Here is a 17,371-nt window from a genome sequence, read left to right on the forward strand (position 1 = left end):
GCTTTTGGGGTGCTGGCGCCCAGCCACGTTCGTCCAGCTACGTCTGTTCACTTGCATGGGGCCTGAGTCTGCGTTGTGCGCAGGCTGGATAGGAGCCGAGACCTGTGGTTCTCCACCTGGGAGTGCTGGGCTCTCTCCCTTACAGAAAGTTTGCCCAATCTGACCTAGGCGGGGGTCCCTGGGACAAGCGACCCAGGAGGACGCTTCGGTGTCATCTCTTTTACCTCCCTGAGACGGCCGCTAAGGAGCCCTCCGCTGTCACCCCCTGCGCCGGCCAGCACCCCGCTGACATCCTGGCGCTACTTGTCCATCCAGCCCAGCATGGGAGCTGCTCAGAGGTCCTGGGCCAGCTGGGCACCAAGCAGCTCCCTCGCCTTGGCAGGGCAGAGGGGCCCCAGGGCAGAGTTTGCTGCCCCACTGGGGGCCCAGACACAGCTTTCTACTGCCCACTGTTCTGGTTAAGGATGGCCCGTCGTGGGGCTCCTTGCGCCCCCTGGAGGAAATCGAGGGCACACCCCACAGGTTAACTGGTCCCTGGGTCCTCCCTTGATGATGGACAGGCCGGGTCCAGTGATGTCCTCAAAGATCTGAACTTGTATCCATTAGACAGAAAGAGGCATTTCATAATCTTCTAAAAACGTGGGGAAGTGAGGGCAGGAGAGACAAGAGACATAGAAATGAAACCAAGAGGCTTGACATCCTACTGCGAAAACAGAGAAAAGGAGCTTGGGAGTGAAAGGCCTCCCATCTGCAGGCCGAGAGATCCTGGAGCTCCAGGGGGTGAAGAGGAAGAAAACCCACGCTTACACTCACCCCGAGAAGTCTGAGATTCCCACGACCACGAGTTAAAAGAAGATCCTTAACGGAACAGGCGCAAAAATAATAATGATAATGATGAACAGCTACCAGAGGCATTTGTGGAGGTGGAACGGGGACTGGGATCAAAAACGGGGGGGGGGGTGCGGAGGGAAGTGCACCGGACTATGGTGATGGCACACGGGGGATTTGGCGATGGGACCCCAAGGGGTTGCAACTGAGATGGGAAAAGGCACAAAATGATGTAAAAACGAACTATTATATATGTATATATAAAGAAGATCCTACCAGCTGCTGAGCAGCCAACCAGCCCTCAGCGAGAGAACGTGGGGAGCTGGCCAGGCCTCCTCCAGGCGCCCCGCTCCACTGAGGGCGCCTAGACGCTCCCCAGGAGCGACTGCCTTCCCCAGGCTCCCCCTTGAAGGGGGCACCAGGCACCCGGACCCCTCGTCCTTCTGCCTTCACCCCTTCGCTGGGCTGGGGCGGGGCACGCAAGCCTGAGAAGGAAGGCAGGGACCCCGCTTTCAGCGCCCTGCTCCTCTGAAAGTCCTGTCGCCGCCCCATCCTCCGGCGGCCGCGCGCACGCACGTTCAAGGCCGAGAACGCGCCCGCCAGAAGGTCCCGCCAGCCCCTGGCTCTGCGATCTGCCCCCACCCGGGAGCGGGGGCGTTTGGCTTCCTCCTTTTGGACACAGTCTGGTCCGCTCGCTGAGGACCGGCTGCTGCCCTGGCCCCCAGCCCTGGGGGCTGCGGGGGACAGCCGGGTTCAGGCCCAGACTCCGCCTGTGCCTGGGCTGCCGGTTCTCCAGAGCAGCAGCAGATGTGGTGGGGACCCTGGTCTCTGCGCCCTGCTTGGGCTTGATCTGGTGCCATCCTGTGCCTGCCAACCCGCCCTGTGGGGCTTGGCCAAAGGTCAGGCTGGGTCAGGGAGACAGGCCAGGCCAGGGGCTGTTATTCTGATGAATAACTTTTCTGCGCCTCGTCCCACGTGGTTTCACAATACATACTGGACAGAAAGTGAAACCGGGCATGAGATCCGCGTGGGATGGACGGAGGTAGCACCACTGGTCACCTGCGCCGGTTTCCGGCTGTGGGTCCTGCCCTGCCAATCACAGACCCCTCTGTGGAGGGAACCGAGTCCACATGATAGAAACAAAACTGACCACTTTCTCCCCCGGGGTGGCCACATGACCCAGCTGGCCACAGTGACTTTGCAGGGCTGAGCATGGCCAAGCCAGGCCCATGAGAGGCTGTCGGGAGGCACGTGGCCAGCTTTGCTGCGGGGTGGGCGGCGGTGGGGGGTTCTGGGACATCGCTGCCGCTGTGCCCCTGTGCCCCGGGCCGGCCTGAGGGTGCAGCTACTGGAGAAAACAGACAGAGACAGTGGGGAGATGGAAAGGGAGAAAAGGTTGAGCGCGGATCCAGGGAGCCTGAGGCGGGAGGCGCCTGTCATCTGCGCTAATGGGGGCCGTGGTCCCACTTTTGTTGCGACCCCTGTTATTTGCCAGCAAGGCTACCCTCATCTCAAGGCTCCCCCTGTCGCATGGGGGGCAGGCCTGGGGCAGAGGCCCCCCGCCGCTTCCCCGGAGCCACCTTATAGAACAGACCTGGAACCGAGCTGGCGCGGCAGTTGCCGGGCCTGGCCCTGCCCGGGACCCTTAGTAACTGCCTAGTCTGAATTGGCTCCTCCCCGAAGTACTCAGGAGAAAGAAAAAATGAACAATTGGTCTCTCTTTGTTGCATCTCGCAAGCCCTGCTCGCTAAACGTCATCAGAGGCAGGTCAGAAATTCCATGCCAAGTATTGCGTGGGGTGACGTGATGATGGCAGCAGTGGCTTATGTCATAAACCAATCGGATATGCCCCGAATACCTGGGCTCACCTGGCCGAAGGGGCGGGGCGGGCAGCGCCTCGGCGTGACCGACAGACGAGAGCCAGGCCCCCATGGCACGAGCCCGACGCCAGCTCCATTCTCAAGGCTTCCAGCCTCGCGAGTGGAATCTCCTGCTTGTTCAGTGGCGGTTCCTGGGAGACGCAGTCTGATTGCCCCACAACCCGACGCGGCGAGAGCGAGAACACAGAGGATGGTTAGGGTTTTTCCTCCTCCTGAGAGTGAATGTTTCTAGAAACTATTTTTTTCCTAAATCAGCTTCTTTCCAGCCAACCTTGTGCATATTTCACAATCCAATCCTCAATGAAAATAATAAAATAGTATTTGCTGTTTGAAGGTAGTTTGTGTGGTTATCATATGCTTTAAGCACGTGAAAAGAGGTTTACCTCATAAGTCATCCCACAGTAAGATTCCGAGTAGAAAAAAGGGGAAGCACCAGCAATCCCAAGTGCTGACAGGATCTAGGGCAACTCGAACTTCTCATGCATCACTGGAGAAGTGCCGTAGTGGCCCAACATCTTAGAAAACCTGTTCACATTGTCTCCTAAGGGTCCATTCTTACATGTATATTTGCAATGGTTAATTCTGTCCTGATTTGTACAGGGCACAGTGCCCAGGTATTTGGCGAAATACTAGTGCAGCTGTTCTGTCATTTTTTTTTAAGGTTTTTCAGATGAGACTGTGAGTAAAACAATACCCTCCATAGTATAGGTGGGCCTCAACCAGTCAGTTGAAGGCCTTTAAAAAAAATAGTCAGCAAACAGTCTTCAGACTCCAACTGCCAGTTCCGCACACGGGGGTTTTCTGGGCCCCTTGATAGCTGTTTCTTCTCCTGTCCGCCATCTGCGGCATCTGTCCTCCGTGTAATGCCTATAGCTGGCCACGCAGGCATGGGTTATAAATGAGGCCTATGACTAGCAAGCAGCCTCCTGGGCATTGCCTTTTTCTCACGCAGCACAGTTCTCTAGGTCGATCCAGGTGCATCAACAGTTCGCACCCTTTCATCTCAGAGTCACACTCCACGGTGTGGGTTTTCCTCGGTGGTTGAGCCTCCCACCTCTGCAGGATCTGTGTTCTTCCCACTTTGGGGCTATTATGAACAGCCCCTTTGAGCTGGTCCACGCCAGAGGAGACCCCAGGCCACGTCACAGACGGGGGGAAAAGGGGTAAGTGAGCGACTTTAAGTCACTACCTATTGGAGGCGCAGCCTTAAGTCCAGGGGAGCAACAGGGAGTCCTTCCAGGGAGGCAGGGTAGAATCGGTCCTACCTGTAAACATTTCTCTAAAGGCACAGGTGTGTTGTCTTGGCGTGCCGAGCTCAAGACACAGCAGATAGGACATTCACTACCTGTTCTGTTCACTGTGTCTCTTGCCTCTTCGAGGTGACCAGCTGGTGAGTGGAACACGCATGGAGGTGCTGGGGTAACGGGTTACAGTCAGGAGCTCATCGAAGGAAACACCCGTTTGAAGGCGTGTGGGTTCTGGGGCACAGGACTGTGCTTCACTGCCCGACCCAAGGGGGGATTTGCATTAAAGTCTGTCTTCTTTAATGGCAGTAACGGTTTACAATATTGTATATGGTTTGGGGGGCCACGCCTCTCGAACTGTGTCACCACACCATGCACACGCGAGAGCCTGTGGAAGCTGGCCACAGCGGCACCCTGACCGGCACGGAGCTCACCACACCTGAGGGAGAAGTGGCTTCTGGACCCGCGGGGCGGGAACGGCGCTCCGGACTGGGAGGGGAAGACTGACAGAGGGTTTCTGGGTATGTTTTGAAACCATCACAATATTTTCCAGCTGAGGTCACAGAAATGCAGCTCCCAAAATGGGCCCATGTGATCCAACTGGGGGGAGCTGCCTCTTGGAACCAGGGACCAACTCTCTCGCACGCAACACACGCAGGTCATGCGCAGTCACACCCCTCTGCGAGGGCCGCACTTCCTCGGCTGTGACCAGCCTCATGCCCCAAGTACTCCCCTCACTGCCTCATGACCAGAGAGACAGCTGGGTGGGGGCAGCTCCTGGCAGCCAGCCAGCTGTCCAGCCGAGGGAGGAGGGACGCAGGCACCCAGCCTCCCCGGCACCCCGCTGGGGCTGCAGCGGCTGCTGACCGGCTGGGCTCCAGACCTGGGTCCCGCAGGGAGGGCGCCCGGGCACCGGCCGCCCGCCTGGGTTATCAGCCAACACCGCGGTCGCCTTATTTTGGAACAGGAAAAACAGCTGCTTGAAACCCTGGAAACGGTCACTTTCCTAGGGCGTGGCCTGGCCTTAATGTGGAGCCCCATCTTGGCAAGGACAGCACCTCCCCCTGGACCCTCTTGGGCCACGACTGAGAGGCGGGTGCAGTAGATGGGGGGGCAAGCGCTCCCCTTGTCTGTCCTCTCGGGGCGCTGCCCCTCAGAAGGAGGTTCATGAAAATAAGTTCCAGGCACAGCCAGCAAAGCCAGGCCTCAGCCGGCTGGGAGACCTCCTGACCTGGGAAGCCCAGGCGGACGCAACCCGCCTGCCGGGTCCAGGCCTGCCAGCGGGAAGGTTTGGAGCCCAAATATGGTTTTGTTGCCCAAAATTCCTCCCAGATAGACACTTGTTGCTTCTGGGAGCAAACGTCTGGGGGTGAAAGGAGGCTGCTGGCCCTCCGTCCCCTGTGGGCGGGGCGGGTGCCCAGCCTCCACAAGCCAGCTGCCCGCAGGCCGGAGGCTGGACGGGCCTGACCGTCTGCTCCTAAAATTCCTGTGGCTTCTTCAACTTGATTTCAGTCGGTATTTCCCACTTCAAACCTGTGGAGATGGTCACCTCCCCGGCCCTTCTGCCCAGCCCAGCACGTCCTGGCGTCCTGGCGTCCTGGCACGGGGCATGGCAGCAGCCTGGGTGCACGTGCCTGCTCTGGCCTCAGCCCTGTCACGGTGAAGTGGGGGTGGCTGGCCAGGGGCAGGTGCTCTGGCCGCAGTGACAGCTTGCACACAGCCAGCAGGCAGTCAGGACAGGAAACAGCCCGGGGCAGGCCGCTGGCCAAGGCTGCACAGCTAGGGAGGGCCAACCTGAGGGGGCCGGCCCCGGGCCAGGGGGCGCGGCGGACCTGGGTGGGGTGGGGGTGGGGGGTGGGGGAATGAGCCCCAGCCTGAGCCAGGCTGGGCCCTGACAGAGCAGAGGGAAGGGGGCAGTGGCAGGAGTGAGGCAGGGAAGGCTGAGGCCCAGGCTTCTCTGCCCGGATGATGCAGCAGGAGCAAGGCCGAGACCTGAAACCCAAGGCCTGAAATCAAGCGTGGGTTTGAGGTCTGTGGTCTGCGCCCCTCATCCCCCCGTCCCCCAAAGGACGCTGTGTGCACGGATACAGGCCCCTGGGCCCCACAGCCCTTCTAGAGCCACATCAGTGGGGGTGGGGTGGGGTGCAGCTCTGAGCCCACGTCTCACCCCCTCAGCGGGGCCCACACCCTCACCAGCCTCCACATTGGAGGCCGTCCCAGACCACCCTGTTCTGATCGGCTGGAAGCCCCATCTTCCTCTGAGGGCTTCTGCCCCCCATAAAATTTGGGGGCTACCAGCCTTTCTGTACCAGAAAATAAAAAGCAGCCGCTGGAGCCCCTGCCTGCAGCAGAGCTGAGCTGTGCAGGCCAGGCCTGGGCTGGAGAGCCGGCCACGGCGCTGCTGCCACGGGGGCCACGGCGCTGCTGCCACGTGCACCCGCCACGTCCCGCTGGGCCTCACGCCGCACTCGCGCGCAGGCCGCTCCTTGTCTGGCCTTCATCTGCCGTCACCAGCTGAGCTCTCCTTCGTGAGGGTCGAGCGCCCCCACAGGTGTCACCTGAGTCGGCCTGGCTTGGCGAGGCTCAGGCCAGCTGCGTCCCCGCCGCCCGGAGAGGCGCCCGCCGCGCCCGCTGCCATCTGGTCTCCCCTTCTCAGGTGCCCAAGCGGGTCCCTGCGGCTCCCTGGAGGCCTGCTCTCAGCGGCAGGGATGCGCTTCCCTCCACACTCTGAGGGTTGCAGGGCTGCACCTTCGAAGCGCAGCCCATCCCCCTGACGGGGCTTTCAGAAGCGGGACTTCCTTCCTGCCGCCTGGCAGCGCCGGGGCACCCTCGCCATCCATGCCTGCCTGTGGGACAGGCTCTGAGTCTCCGGCTGCCCGCCCGCCCCACCTGGCCAGGGCCAGGAGCTGGACGCCCACAGGACAAGGGACGCCCGGGCACTGGGGAGGCTCACAGGCCTCGGCCTCCCACTCCGGGGCAGAGTAAGCCCCAGGACAGCGGCACCCCGCGGCAGTCTCTCTCCCCAGGGCAAGGGAGCTGCGGGCTCTCCCCACTTGCTCGGGGACCAGCAGGCCTGCAGCCTCCCCTCCCTCCGCAGAAGCCCAAACTGCCATCCAGGCCTGCGCAGGAGACCTCCCGCTGAGGCCTCTGCTGGAAGCCTGGGGGGGGGACAGAGGCCCTAAGGCAGCCAGGCCTCCAGCGCGGGAACACGGCCCAGGGACGCCATCTTGGCCCAGAGAACCTGGAAGTCCAAGCCCTTTTCCTGGCCTCAGTTTCCCTAGCTGCAAAGTGAGGCAGATAAGCTACATGATGCCGGAGGTCTCCTGAGCACTCACAAGCCGGCACTCCTGAAGTCTTCTTCTGTGTCATCTCTCCTGCTACAGGGCCTCCACAGCGCCCTGCCTGCCCCCAGGAGCTGCCACCCCGGCTCCAGCCCTCTGGCTGTCTCCTCTGGCCCCATGTCCCCTCCCACCAGCCACCCTGCGGGAGACCCCAGACCTGGGCTTGGGCTCCAGGGGCCTCTCAATGCAGCGTGGGGCAGACAGGGAGGTGGAAGAGGGATTTGGTTGTGGGAGGGAGAGAGACAGGAAGGAGATGGGACAAAGAGGAGGAAGACTGGGAGGGAGAGGGAGGGGGAGGGGAGAAGGAGGGGGAGGGAGAGGGACAGAGAGGAGAAGGGGAGGGGCAGGGTCTACAGAGGGCGGCACCCCACAGAGGTGTGTTGGGGCTCTTGTTCTGACAGGTGGAGGTGAGGAGGCAGTCAGCTCCCCTGGGTGCAGGGCGTGCAAGTAGCTGAATCTGGCCCCGGACCACAGGAAGCGGCGGGGGCGGGGTGAGGGGGTTTGGGGGGTGCCTCCAGGACCCCAAGGCAGAGCTGCGGGGAGTCCCAGGGCACCTGGGCGTGGGGGGGGGCACTGAGGCGTGGGCGGGGAGAGCTTTTGCTGGGCAGCAGCATAGGACCATCTGGAGGGAGAGAAGCCCTGAGGCTGGAAGGGCAAAGGGACAGGGCCAGGGAATGTTCTGGAGAGGGGAGTTCCCGGAGGGAAGCTGGCAGGCTCAGCAGGCTGTGGACTTTGCTCAGAGGCCTGGGCTGGCCGTGATAGCGGCTCTCATAACCGGGGGCCTGCGGGAGGGCCGAGCCTGCGGGAGGCCGCAGCCTCCTCTGTGGGGCTGGCAGCGCGGGTTGGGCAGGAGGGGGCTGGCTCCCGGGGCCCCAGGCAGAGGGAGGCCACCCAGACTCAGGGGTCAGCTGGGAGAGGTAATAAGGGAACACAGGACTCTGGGTGCCGGGTCCGCCACCTGGAGGCAGAGACGGTACCGCCTCCCTCTCTCTCGGGTGGGAGATGGTTTCCCGGTGGCTGTCACCAGAAGCTTCCCTGTGAGGTCCACCCCTCCAGAAGGAAGTCCTCCAGGGCATACCCTTGAGGCCTGGAGGCTGGCCTCCTCCCTGCTCGCTGAGGGCCTCCAGGGCCTGACCCTCAGGCCGCCTGGGGAGGGCGGAGGGTCCCCTGTGCCCCACCCCCCAGGCGCTCCGTGGCCACAACGTTTTCCCTCTCGTGTTTATTGGTTCCCAAGGGCAGCCCCTTGCCCAGGGGAGCCCAGCGGGCTCAGATCTTGCGGCTTCCAAAAATAGGGCGGTTCACGTGCTCGGGGGAGTCCAGGAAGGCCTTGAGCTGGGGCCGGGCGCTGAGGCGGGCCACGTAGGCTGAGAGCAGGGGGAGCCCGTCCAGGCAGCCGGGGGCCAGGGCCTGGTGATTCATCAGCAAGTCCAGCAGATTGTAGTCGGCGAAGGAGATCTGTAGCAGGGGTGGGGGCGGGAGAGGCCCGTCAGGAGAGAGGGCCTGTGGGGTCTGCACGGCTGAGGCAGAGGTTTGTTCTGAGAAATGGCGCTGCCGTGGGCCGGGCTGGGCACGCACCTGGTCGCCCACGATGAAGGCCTGGCCCCCCCGGTTCTGGGCCAGCAGGGTCTCAAAGGGCTGCAGGTGTCCCGGCAAGTCCTGGATGTACTGGGCCTTGCCCTCCTCCTGTGAGCGGGAGGGGCCCAGTGGGTGGCCAGCGCCCGCCCCGCCCCGCCCAGGCGCCGGACACGCACGTAGTTGTGGTGGATGAGATGGCTGCAGCGCCGGCGAAGGTCCTCCACGCCGTCGTTGGCCATGTCCACCTGGGCTGCCTCCCGCGCGTCTCTGCCGTAGAGCCCTGCTCGGAGGCGGGGGTCAGGCACCTCTCGTCCGAGGCCCCCACTCCACAAGCCCGAGGGGATACACCCGCCTGAAGCCCACCGCTGCTCCCTAGGTGACGCTCCCAGTCCCCGGGACTCAGACATTCCCTGCCCGCGTGCTCCCCAGTCCCTTCCCCCAGGCCTGTCCCCCTGAAAGTCTGGGCCAAACCCTGTCTCTCTAGGCGCAGGGGGTGGCTGTCTGTGCGTGCAGGGGTGACCATACTCTGCGCAGAGCCGTGATGAGGGGCAGGGCGAGGGCAGCCGGCCACGGAAGGACAGGCCCAGGCCTGGCTGCACCGGCTCCCCCGGCTGCTTCTCCTGCCGGGGCCTGGGAGTCTGTCGCCCCTCCATGCTGATGGAGGAAGAGCGGCCGCCCGCCTAAGCCAAGGTCCTGCAGCCCTGAACCAAGGCACAGGCCTGCCCACAGGAAGCATGAATTTCCCAGATTCAGAAGAGCCCGGAGCGGGAAGAAATAGCAGGGCGTCTCTGTGAAGCCCCGGCTCAGCAGACAGGCCTCCAGCCCACAGCAGGCCGGCCGCCCCTCCAGGCCGCGAGGTGGCGGGTGCCACTCTCTGGCAGTGTGGGGCACGCCTGCGGGGGAGTGAGGGCCCTGCCCGGACACCCCTGCCCCAGCCCCACACCCTTCCTGCGTCCTCTCCAGGGCATCCGGCCTGCAGCCTGGCAGGATCCGCGGGCCGCGGTGTAGCAGCTCAGGCCCGGGACACCGACAGGCCCGGCCGCCCGCCTGGCACTCACCCAGGGTGCGGCCGAGGTGCCGCAGGATGGCATTGGACTGGTACAGGGTGAGGTCTCCGTCCTGGAACTTGGGGAGCTGCCCGTACAGCTGGGGGCAGCACAGGCCCGTGAGGGGTGCTGAGTCCGCTGCCCTCACCCTACTTCACCCACAGGCCCAGCACCTGCCCCTGCCCCAGAGCGGCCACTCACACAGGAGGCCTTGAGAGGGCCCTGGCGCCAGGTGTCCAGGGTCACCACCTCCTCCTTCCAGGTCTGGCCCTGGTCAGCCAGCAGCATGCGCGTGGCCTCGCAGCGCCCTGAGGGGAGACAGGGTGTGGGGGCCGGCGGACCCCAGCCTCACAGAAAACCCGACTACAGAGCATCTAGGGTGAGGATGGGCAGAGAAGAGGGGAGGCCATGACCCCAACAATGTCTGGCCAGGCACCCCAGTCGCCCCAGATGGGGCCGCCAGGACGCAGTCCCCAGAGAGGGTGTCCTGGCCCCGCATTCCCAGGCTTGGGCGCCACCCCCTCACCCCCACCCCGCGATCCCCGCGCCTGAGCCCCAGCCGGCACTGGCAGCTTAACCCGCGCCCCTGCCCTTTGCCTCTGGCGCCCTGGCGGGCATGAGGGCTGCAGCCTGAGCTCCGAGCGGAGCGCCGCTCAGCTCGCGCCCGCCCTCCTGAAGGCGCAGGAGCCGCACCTCGGGCGGGGAAGTACACGATGGTGTAGGGCGGCACTAGGAGAGACAGACAGACAGACGGGCAGGCAGGCTGCAGGGGGTCGCAGGCTGCGCCCGGGCGAGGCTGGCCCAGGCCGGGCGAGGGGTGGCGGCTGGCCCGCGCCCACCCGGCCCAGACCCACTCACTGGAGCGCGGCGAAGCGGAGCGCGGCAGGAAGTGCGGCGAGCCCGGCTGACAGGCAGCGCGCCCCGCCCCAGCCCGCGCCCTCCGCCAGGCCAGTCCCGGGTGAGGCCGAGGAGGCCGAGAGAGCCGCTGGGGAGCGCCGCAGAGGGGCCGGGCTGGGCTGGACCTCCGCGCCGTCCGCGGCCGCCCGCGGGGCGGGGCACGTGCGCGCCCCGGGGCTCTCTGGAGTCCAGTCCGGTCCGGGCGGCCCTGCCTGGAGAAAGGCGAGAAAGGCCAGAAAGGCTTGTTAGCCCTGGCCTGCGCCGGCCGCCTGGGGGGGGGGCTGCTCGCAGGATGTCAGTCCCTGGCGCTGACAGCTTGGAAGTTGCTATTCTGGAAGTGTCCGTTTCCAAACGCTGCTTTGGGGTTTTTCTGGCTTGGGGAGGGGGTTACAGAGCATCTTTGCAGGACACAGTCGTTTCACAGCTCCAGGTCGGTGTGCACCCTTCTGGGACCGGGGCAAGGGCACCCACTTAACTGTCAGCTTCGGGTAACTCGACCTGCAGGCAGCGGCTTTGCGAGTTGCCCACAGTTCCCGGCCCCGCCCGCCACCCCGAGTGTCACACACAGCTCCCCCGAGGGCCAGACCCGACCCCCTGCACCCACAGGGGCTCAGCAAGCGCTTGCTGCACCAGCGATGTGGTTTGAGCAGACACGCCAGTTACACGTACCTCTGCAGGATGGGGGCCAGGGCAGGCCTGAGCGCTTCACACTCGCCGCTGCCCCGGGCTTGGCCTGATGCCGTCTTTAGGGGTTCGGGGTCCCCGGGTTCACTCTGGGAAAGGCTTCCCCTGAGCCCATGCAGCGGCATGCAGCGGGGAGATTCTCCACGAGGCAGAGACTCAGTTACGTTTAAAGAGGAAGTTTATTAGAAAGAGACGGGAGAGGAAAAGGCACATGCGTAGGCACCAGCGGGCAGGAGGAGCTGCGGGGGGGGGGGGACGGGTTTGCAGGGGGAGACCTGCGTGGCTGCAGGCCGGGGGCCTAGGAGAGTGGCCTCCGCTGGGGGAGGGCAGAGGGGAGGAGCCCCGGCAGGGGCAGGTCACGGGCAGGTGGGCAGCTGCTGCCCTGCAGAGGTGGGGGGGGTATGAAGCCCCCGCATGGGCACAGCTGGGCAGAGGCCCGCTGCCCCGTAGCTGCTCCCTGGGAGGGCGGGCGCCTCCTGAGCCTGGGTCTGTTGACTTTGAAGAGAGTCTGAGAGGTGGGAGATTCCTGATGAGCTTCCATTCCCTGTCCTTATCTTCACCTTTTGGGTTGAGCACAGCCCTCAGTCTCACTGCTGGGCCCCTGAGGACACCGGGCACCGCTCCCGCACAGGACCTCGATTTCACGGCGTGTCAGTTGCTGCACTGGCCCCTTCTCCCCGTCCCCTTGTGTGACTCAGTCTTGTGACGCCTCCCTGCGTTCCTGCCTCCATCAGCCCCCCTGAGCCCCGTTTCACAAAGCAGGAAACTGAAGCACAGAGGTTGAGGGACTTCCCCAAGTCACACACCGGGCCGGGACTTAAACCCAGGGCAGGGCGGGCCTCGAGTTTCCTCCTCATCCTCCCTCCTCAAGGTGTTACAGCTTGCAAATGCTTCGGGACTGAGTCTGGGGGCTTGGCACACCCCAGGCCCCGGCTGGGTCTGGGGTTGTGAGGGGAAGACAAGCCGGAAGGTGCCGGCCCTCCCCGCTGGCCCACTCCCCGGGGCTCGGGCGTGCTGCGGGCTTCCTCCGGAGCTGGGGCTCGCCTAAGCTGGAGGTCTCAGCGGGGCTTCTGGTCCCCTTCCTGGTGCAGACCCACCTGCCCCCGCGGAGAGCCCAGCACTGGGCAGATCAGAATCATCCCCACGGGGGTCCGTGGTGGGGGCTGGTGGTGGGGAAGGCGGGGGCGCGGCTGGGGGAGCGTCTGAGCTGCATTTAGCAGCTTAGGAAGGGCTTGCCCGTGAAGCAGCACCCCAGCACCCCGAGGGAGGAGTCCGCCCCAGAGCACAGACAGGACACCAGGCCTCCCGCCAGCTCGCCAGCTTGCCCTCGCTCCCGGGGCGTGCAGATCCCAGGCCGGCGCGGCGCTGGGGTGTTTCGGGCTGCTCTGTCCTCGACCTCTGGATCCACAGGTCGGGCCTGGGGTGCAGGCGTGTGGCCACCCTGGGGCCCCTGCCCTCCCCCAGGAACACCCCCAGCCCAGCCCACCTCTTTGTCAGTCCCCTCCTGTGGCAGGTTTCCATACATGGAGACAGCTTTAATGCTACAAGAATTCACCCTGACAGAGTGCCCATCCGTGGCTTGTAGCACAATTTGGGTACTAAGCCTCCCCCACTGTCTAATTCCAGAACACTTTCATCACCCCAGGAGACGGCTCCTGCGCCCCGCCCCCACCGGCGAGCCCCACCCACCCATCCAGCCCTGCCTGTTAGCCCAACGCCGCCAACCCAACCGCCCCATCCAGCGCCAGCTAGCAGCCCCCACAGCAGCTCCCTGCCGTTACCCGCCTGTCAACTGCCACCACTGCCCAGCCACGCTCCACCCGCCAGTTCCCTCACCTTCCACCCACCGCCCGCCCACCCGCTCATTCAACCACGCCTCTAGGCGGCCACCCGCCTGCCCAGCCAACTTGCCGCTGCCTGTCCGCCTACCCACCCGTCCTTCCTTCCCCCGTCTACCACATCGCCGCCCACCCTCCGCCCACCCCTCAGTCCCCCACGGGCCCGCCTGGACATCCCGGGCCTGGGCTGGGACCCCAACGTGGCTCACGCGAGCTGGGCAAGTTGAAGGCACCGAGATCCGCTGGGTGCTGACAGGCGAGCGTGGCCGGGAGGACTCTCCCAGCCGGGCTCTCCCCACCTAGACACTCTCTCCCACGGGGAGCAGCCCCACGGGGCTGCTCGGCCCTGCCCGGCGGGTGGGCCTCGTCCGACGTGCTGCCTGCCATTCACTGCGAGCGGCGTCACCGTGTTTTGAGGCTTCTCTATGATCGGGAAACGCGAGGTCCTCTGTCATTTGATTTCCACAAAGGCACCTCGCGCTGGGGACGGGGCCCACCCCTGTGACCCAGACAAGGACACTGAGGCTGGGAGAGGTGGCATATCCTGCCCGGGCACCCGGGCACACGGCAGGGCAGGGCAGTGTCGGGAAACCCAGCCCCCGGCCTTCCCGCGGCCTCGCTGAGAAGTCCCGTCCGAAGGGGAGTGTCGTGGGGGCCGTGCCGCCGGCCGGAGACCACCGATGGGGCAGAGGGCTGAGGGACGCCGAAAGCTGAGCCACGATGGTCGAGGTCACCAGCCACAAAGCGCCCGACCACCTGGCCCGTGTCCCCTGGCCTCGGCCCGCCTCTCAGGGCCGCGTGGCGGCTGCTCACTCGCTCCCCGGCGTCGGGGCAGCCGGGTGCTGACTCAGTCACTCCTCAGCCCTGTCCGGCAAGGTCCCCATTCTCCTCCCCTCCCATGGCCTCTTGGGCTCTTCCCTGCTGACCCTTCCATGGTCACGCTAGGGCTGCTGGCCGGGCCTCTCCTACCAGGTGGCACATTCCCGGAGGCCAGGACTGGCTCCCAGGGCCCAGGGGGGCGCACAGCAGTGGTCGGCAGACACCTGACCGCGCCCCACCCTCTCCAGAGGCCTCCATCCACCGTAGCCAGCAGACGAATGTGGGCACTGAGTCCCTGCTGCTGGGCAGGCCCAGGGCCCGGCGCCGTGACGCACAGAGGCCAGGCCCCGCAGCCCTCCGCAAAGCCTCCCCGATTTCCTGCCATGCCCCGAGCCCTTGGAGAAAGCCAACCTCTTGGGAGCTGGCCGGCCTGGGGGGCAGGCCCTCGGGGCAGGCCGCCTGGCCCCACCCCTTGCCGACCTGGGCTGGCCCCCCCTGAGGGGACGCTGCGCCGAGAGGCTGGCCGCCAGCTCAGGTGGCACGAGTCCGCTGGGGTCTGGTTCCCTCGGACAGCGTCTGCTGGGGGAGGGCTGGGTGAATAAATCATGAGGGGCCTGGAGCGGAGCCGGGCGGGACGGCTGACCTCATTCGGGGAGGTGAGGAGCAGGTGGCCTGGCGGTAAGTGGCCGAGGGCATAAGACGGGCCACGGGGCGCCGGAGCCTCCCGCCCACCTCGCCTTCCCCTGAGAAGTGGGGGTGGGGGGGAGGCCCCAGAGCCAAGACGGGGTGCTGGCAGGAGGTGAGGAGGGCACAGGCCCCCGGCTCCGGCGGGGCGGGCAGGGAGGTGCCCCTGGAGGAAGGGCAGTGGGGAGAAAAGGAAGAGGACGGTGGACAGAGGCCTGAGAAAGCCCGAGGGGCGCAGAGGGGCCCAGAGGGAGAGGCGGGCAGAGCAGAGCAGAGCCCACCTGCGGGCGGGCACAGGCGACAGGGCGGGGCAGGCAGGTGCGGAGCCGGCAGGCAGGCAGGCGGGGACGGGAAGGGCCTGCGGGGCCCAGCAAGGTCTGGCCAGTGCGGCCTGGCGGGTGGGGGAGGCCAGGCCGAGGGGCGGCTGGCGTGCTCCAGGGGAGCGCACCCCCAGCCACCCACCACGCCCCCCTCCCGCAGGACCAGGGCTGCCGAGGGCCACCGTGTCCCTCAGCCAGCAGGAGGTGCCAAGCCCTTGTTTTTCCATGGCCCACCCCCAGGGCCCGGCGGACGACAGCCAACCCATGGGGGACCTCAGCCCCTGTGAGGGCACCCCAGGACCCAGCCGGGCCCCCGCCAGCCCGGCAGCCGCCAGACGGGCACTGCTTCGGGAGCTCGAAGCCGAGGTGCAGGCGGCCTATGGGCAGGTAAAGGGGGCAGGGCGTGGGGCGCCCCACACCCTAACTGGGGTCCCCGCAGGGCAGACACAGAGCCGAGCCCAGGAGGGGGCTGAAGGTGCAGGTGGCTGGGCACCCCGGAAGGGGCTGGGCGCCTCCCAGCCGCGCAGGGCCGCAGCGCCTGGCCGAGGCACGGGCCGGAGCGGCCCAGGCGGGCTCCAGGCGGGTGGGCGGCAGGCGCTCCCTGCGTTCCTGGGCTCCCGCGGCCGTGGGGGCAGCGGCGCCCTGCAGCTTCCTACCACCGGCCTCACCTGCCCCCCACCGCAGCCCGATGGGCACCTGGATTCCTCCTCCTGGGCCTCAGAAGATTGGAAGCAACTGGGGTGCGGGGGTACAGGCACTGGAGAGGGTGTCTGGGAAACCTCAGGAGCGGGCGTGGGGAGGCTGTGCCTTCGGGGGCCCCCATCAGCAGAGATGCTGGGAGATAACCCCGGATTAGGACCCACGCCCTGCCCAGGCCCCCCCGCCCCACCCACCCGCCTCCGACTTGCCCATGAAAGCCCAGGAAAACCCCGAGTGCTCCCAGACTCTGGGAGCTGCGAGGGGCTCCCACAGCTCGCGCTGAGGCCCGTTCTGGCGGCCCCAGAGCCCTGGACCTGCCATGCCCAGGGGTGCGTGGGCAGCTGTACTAGCACCCCGACCCCAGGGGTTCAGGGTAGGAGGGCTGACGGGCAGGCGTCGCTGGACGGGGAGGGGTGGGGGCACAGGTGGGGGTTTTCCCTGGAAGCCCCAGGCTCTTACCCACCCTGTCATGGCTGCCCAGACCCAGGGTCCCCCCGCCAAGCTCAGTCCCGCAGCCGCCTCCCGACGGCCTGTCCTGCAGCTCTCCGGTCTCCAGGAGCCCGCCTAGACCCGGCCGCGGGCCGGAAGGCCAGGGCCCTGCGCCTCTAGCTCTCAGAGCCCCTTGCCTTTTCTGGGCTTGGGTGGGCGCTCCGGCCAGAGTGTCGATGGGTGAGGGGCCCCCGTCCTGCATCCCTTCCAAAGACAGGAGAGGCGGGTAAGTGGCGGCTGCCACCCCCCCGGATACCCCCCCACCCCCCGCTCAGGGCCGGCTCTGCTTCAGGCTGGCTGCCCCCCTGGGAACTCCTGCTACACCCCTGGCCCCAAGGAGCAGGGGGCCCCCAGGCCAGGCATCCAGGCCTACTCAGTGCTCGACAGCCTGCTGGGGCCGCCTGCTTCGTCCTGGGGCCCAGCATCGCCGCCTCGTCCCACCCCCACCCCGTGTGGCCCCCGCGAGTGGGGGGAACAGAGGCACACACATGCAGGGGCCCGAGGCAGAGAAGGCGGGAGAAGCAGACAAGGACTCAAATGGGGGGAGACAGGAAAGAAAAGAGGGGCAGAGAAATGTCAGCGGCAGCCACCGAGGCGGGCCCCAGGCGGACAGATCACAAGGTACTGGGCGCCCCAGGGCCACGCCTGGCAAAGGGTGTAGTGTCTGGGACACGAAGTGGGGCGGGGAAGCCCCGCTGGCTGGGCAGGTGGCCAGGAGGGGCTGCAAGGCCCAGGCTGGCCAGCAGGATGGGGAAGACTCGGGTCTCAGCAGCGCCACAGACAGCCCACACATTTGGGGCTGTGGGGAGTCCCCAGAACAAGGCCCAGGGAGTCCCTAACCCCTTGTGCCCTCTCAGGACCGGGAGCTGCGGCCAGAGGAGATCGAAGGTAAAGGGGGGCAGGAGTGGTGGTCTGGGGGAGGGCTGGGGGGGCACACGGCAGGGCAGGCGGGGGCTGGGGAGCATCAGGTGGGGGCCTCAGCGTCTCCAGAGGCCACAGGGCGCCTGCCAGGGGAGGTCAGGGCTCG

The 17,371-nt window shown here is 65.9% G+C and overlaps 2 protein-coding genes across 3 annotated transcripts in view; one reads left to right on the forward strand and one right to left on the reverse strand.

Annotated features, from left to right (window-relative positions):
* The window catches only part of GSTP1 (glutathione S-transferase pi 1), a 17,311-nt gene extending 6,321 nt beyond the window's left edge, over nt 1–10,990 (reverse strand). The window contains exons 1-7 of one of the 2 annotated variants that reach the window (XM_012725599.1): nt 10,773–10,990; nt 10,608–10,643; nt 10,116–10,222; nt 9,927–10,014; nt 9,045–9,148; nt 8,869–8,976; nt 8,504–8,748 (exon numbers count right to left, since the gene is read on the reverse strand). In XM_012725599.1, the coding sequence (XP_012581053.1) occupies nt 8,560–8,748; nt 8,869–8,976; nt 9,045–9,148; nt 9,927–10,014; nt 10,116–10,222; nt 10,608–10,643; nt 10,773 (633 nt within the window). In that variant the 5' untranslated portion in view covers nt 10,774–10,990 and the 3' untranslated portion in view covers nt 8,504–8,559. Of the gene's footprint in view, nt 1–8,503; nt 8,749–8,868; nt 8,977–9,044; nt 9,149–9,926; nt 10,015–10,115; nt 10,223–10,607; nt 10,644–10,772 lie in introns of those variants that run through there. The other variant, XM_012725600.1, reaches the window with a different exon arrangement.
* Nucleotides 10,991–15,381: 4,391 nt separating this feature from the next.
* CABP2 (calcium binding protein 2) overlaps nt 15,382–17,371 on the forward strand; it is a 4,104-nt gene continuing 2,114 nt past the window's right edge. The window contains exons 1-2 of the mRNA XM_012725601.1: nt 15,382–15,543; nt 17,202–17,232. Of these exons, the coding sequence (XP_012581055.1) occupies nt 15,382–15,543; nt 17,202–17,232 (193 nt within the window). The remainder of the gene's footprint in view (nt 15,544–17,201; nt 17,233–17,371) is intronic.

The sequence above is a fragment of the Condylura cristata genome, unplaced genomic scaffold, assembly GCF_000260355.1.
Source record: "Condylura cristata isolate star-nosed mole 26May11 unplaced genomic scaffold, ConCri1.0 scaffold00015, whole genome shotgun sequence".
Lineage (NCBI taxonomy): Eukaryota > Metazoa > Chordata > Mammalia > Eulipotyphla > Talpidae > Condylura > Condylura cristata.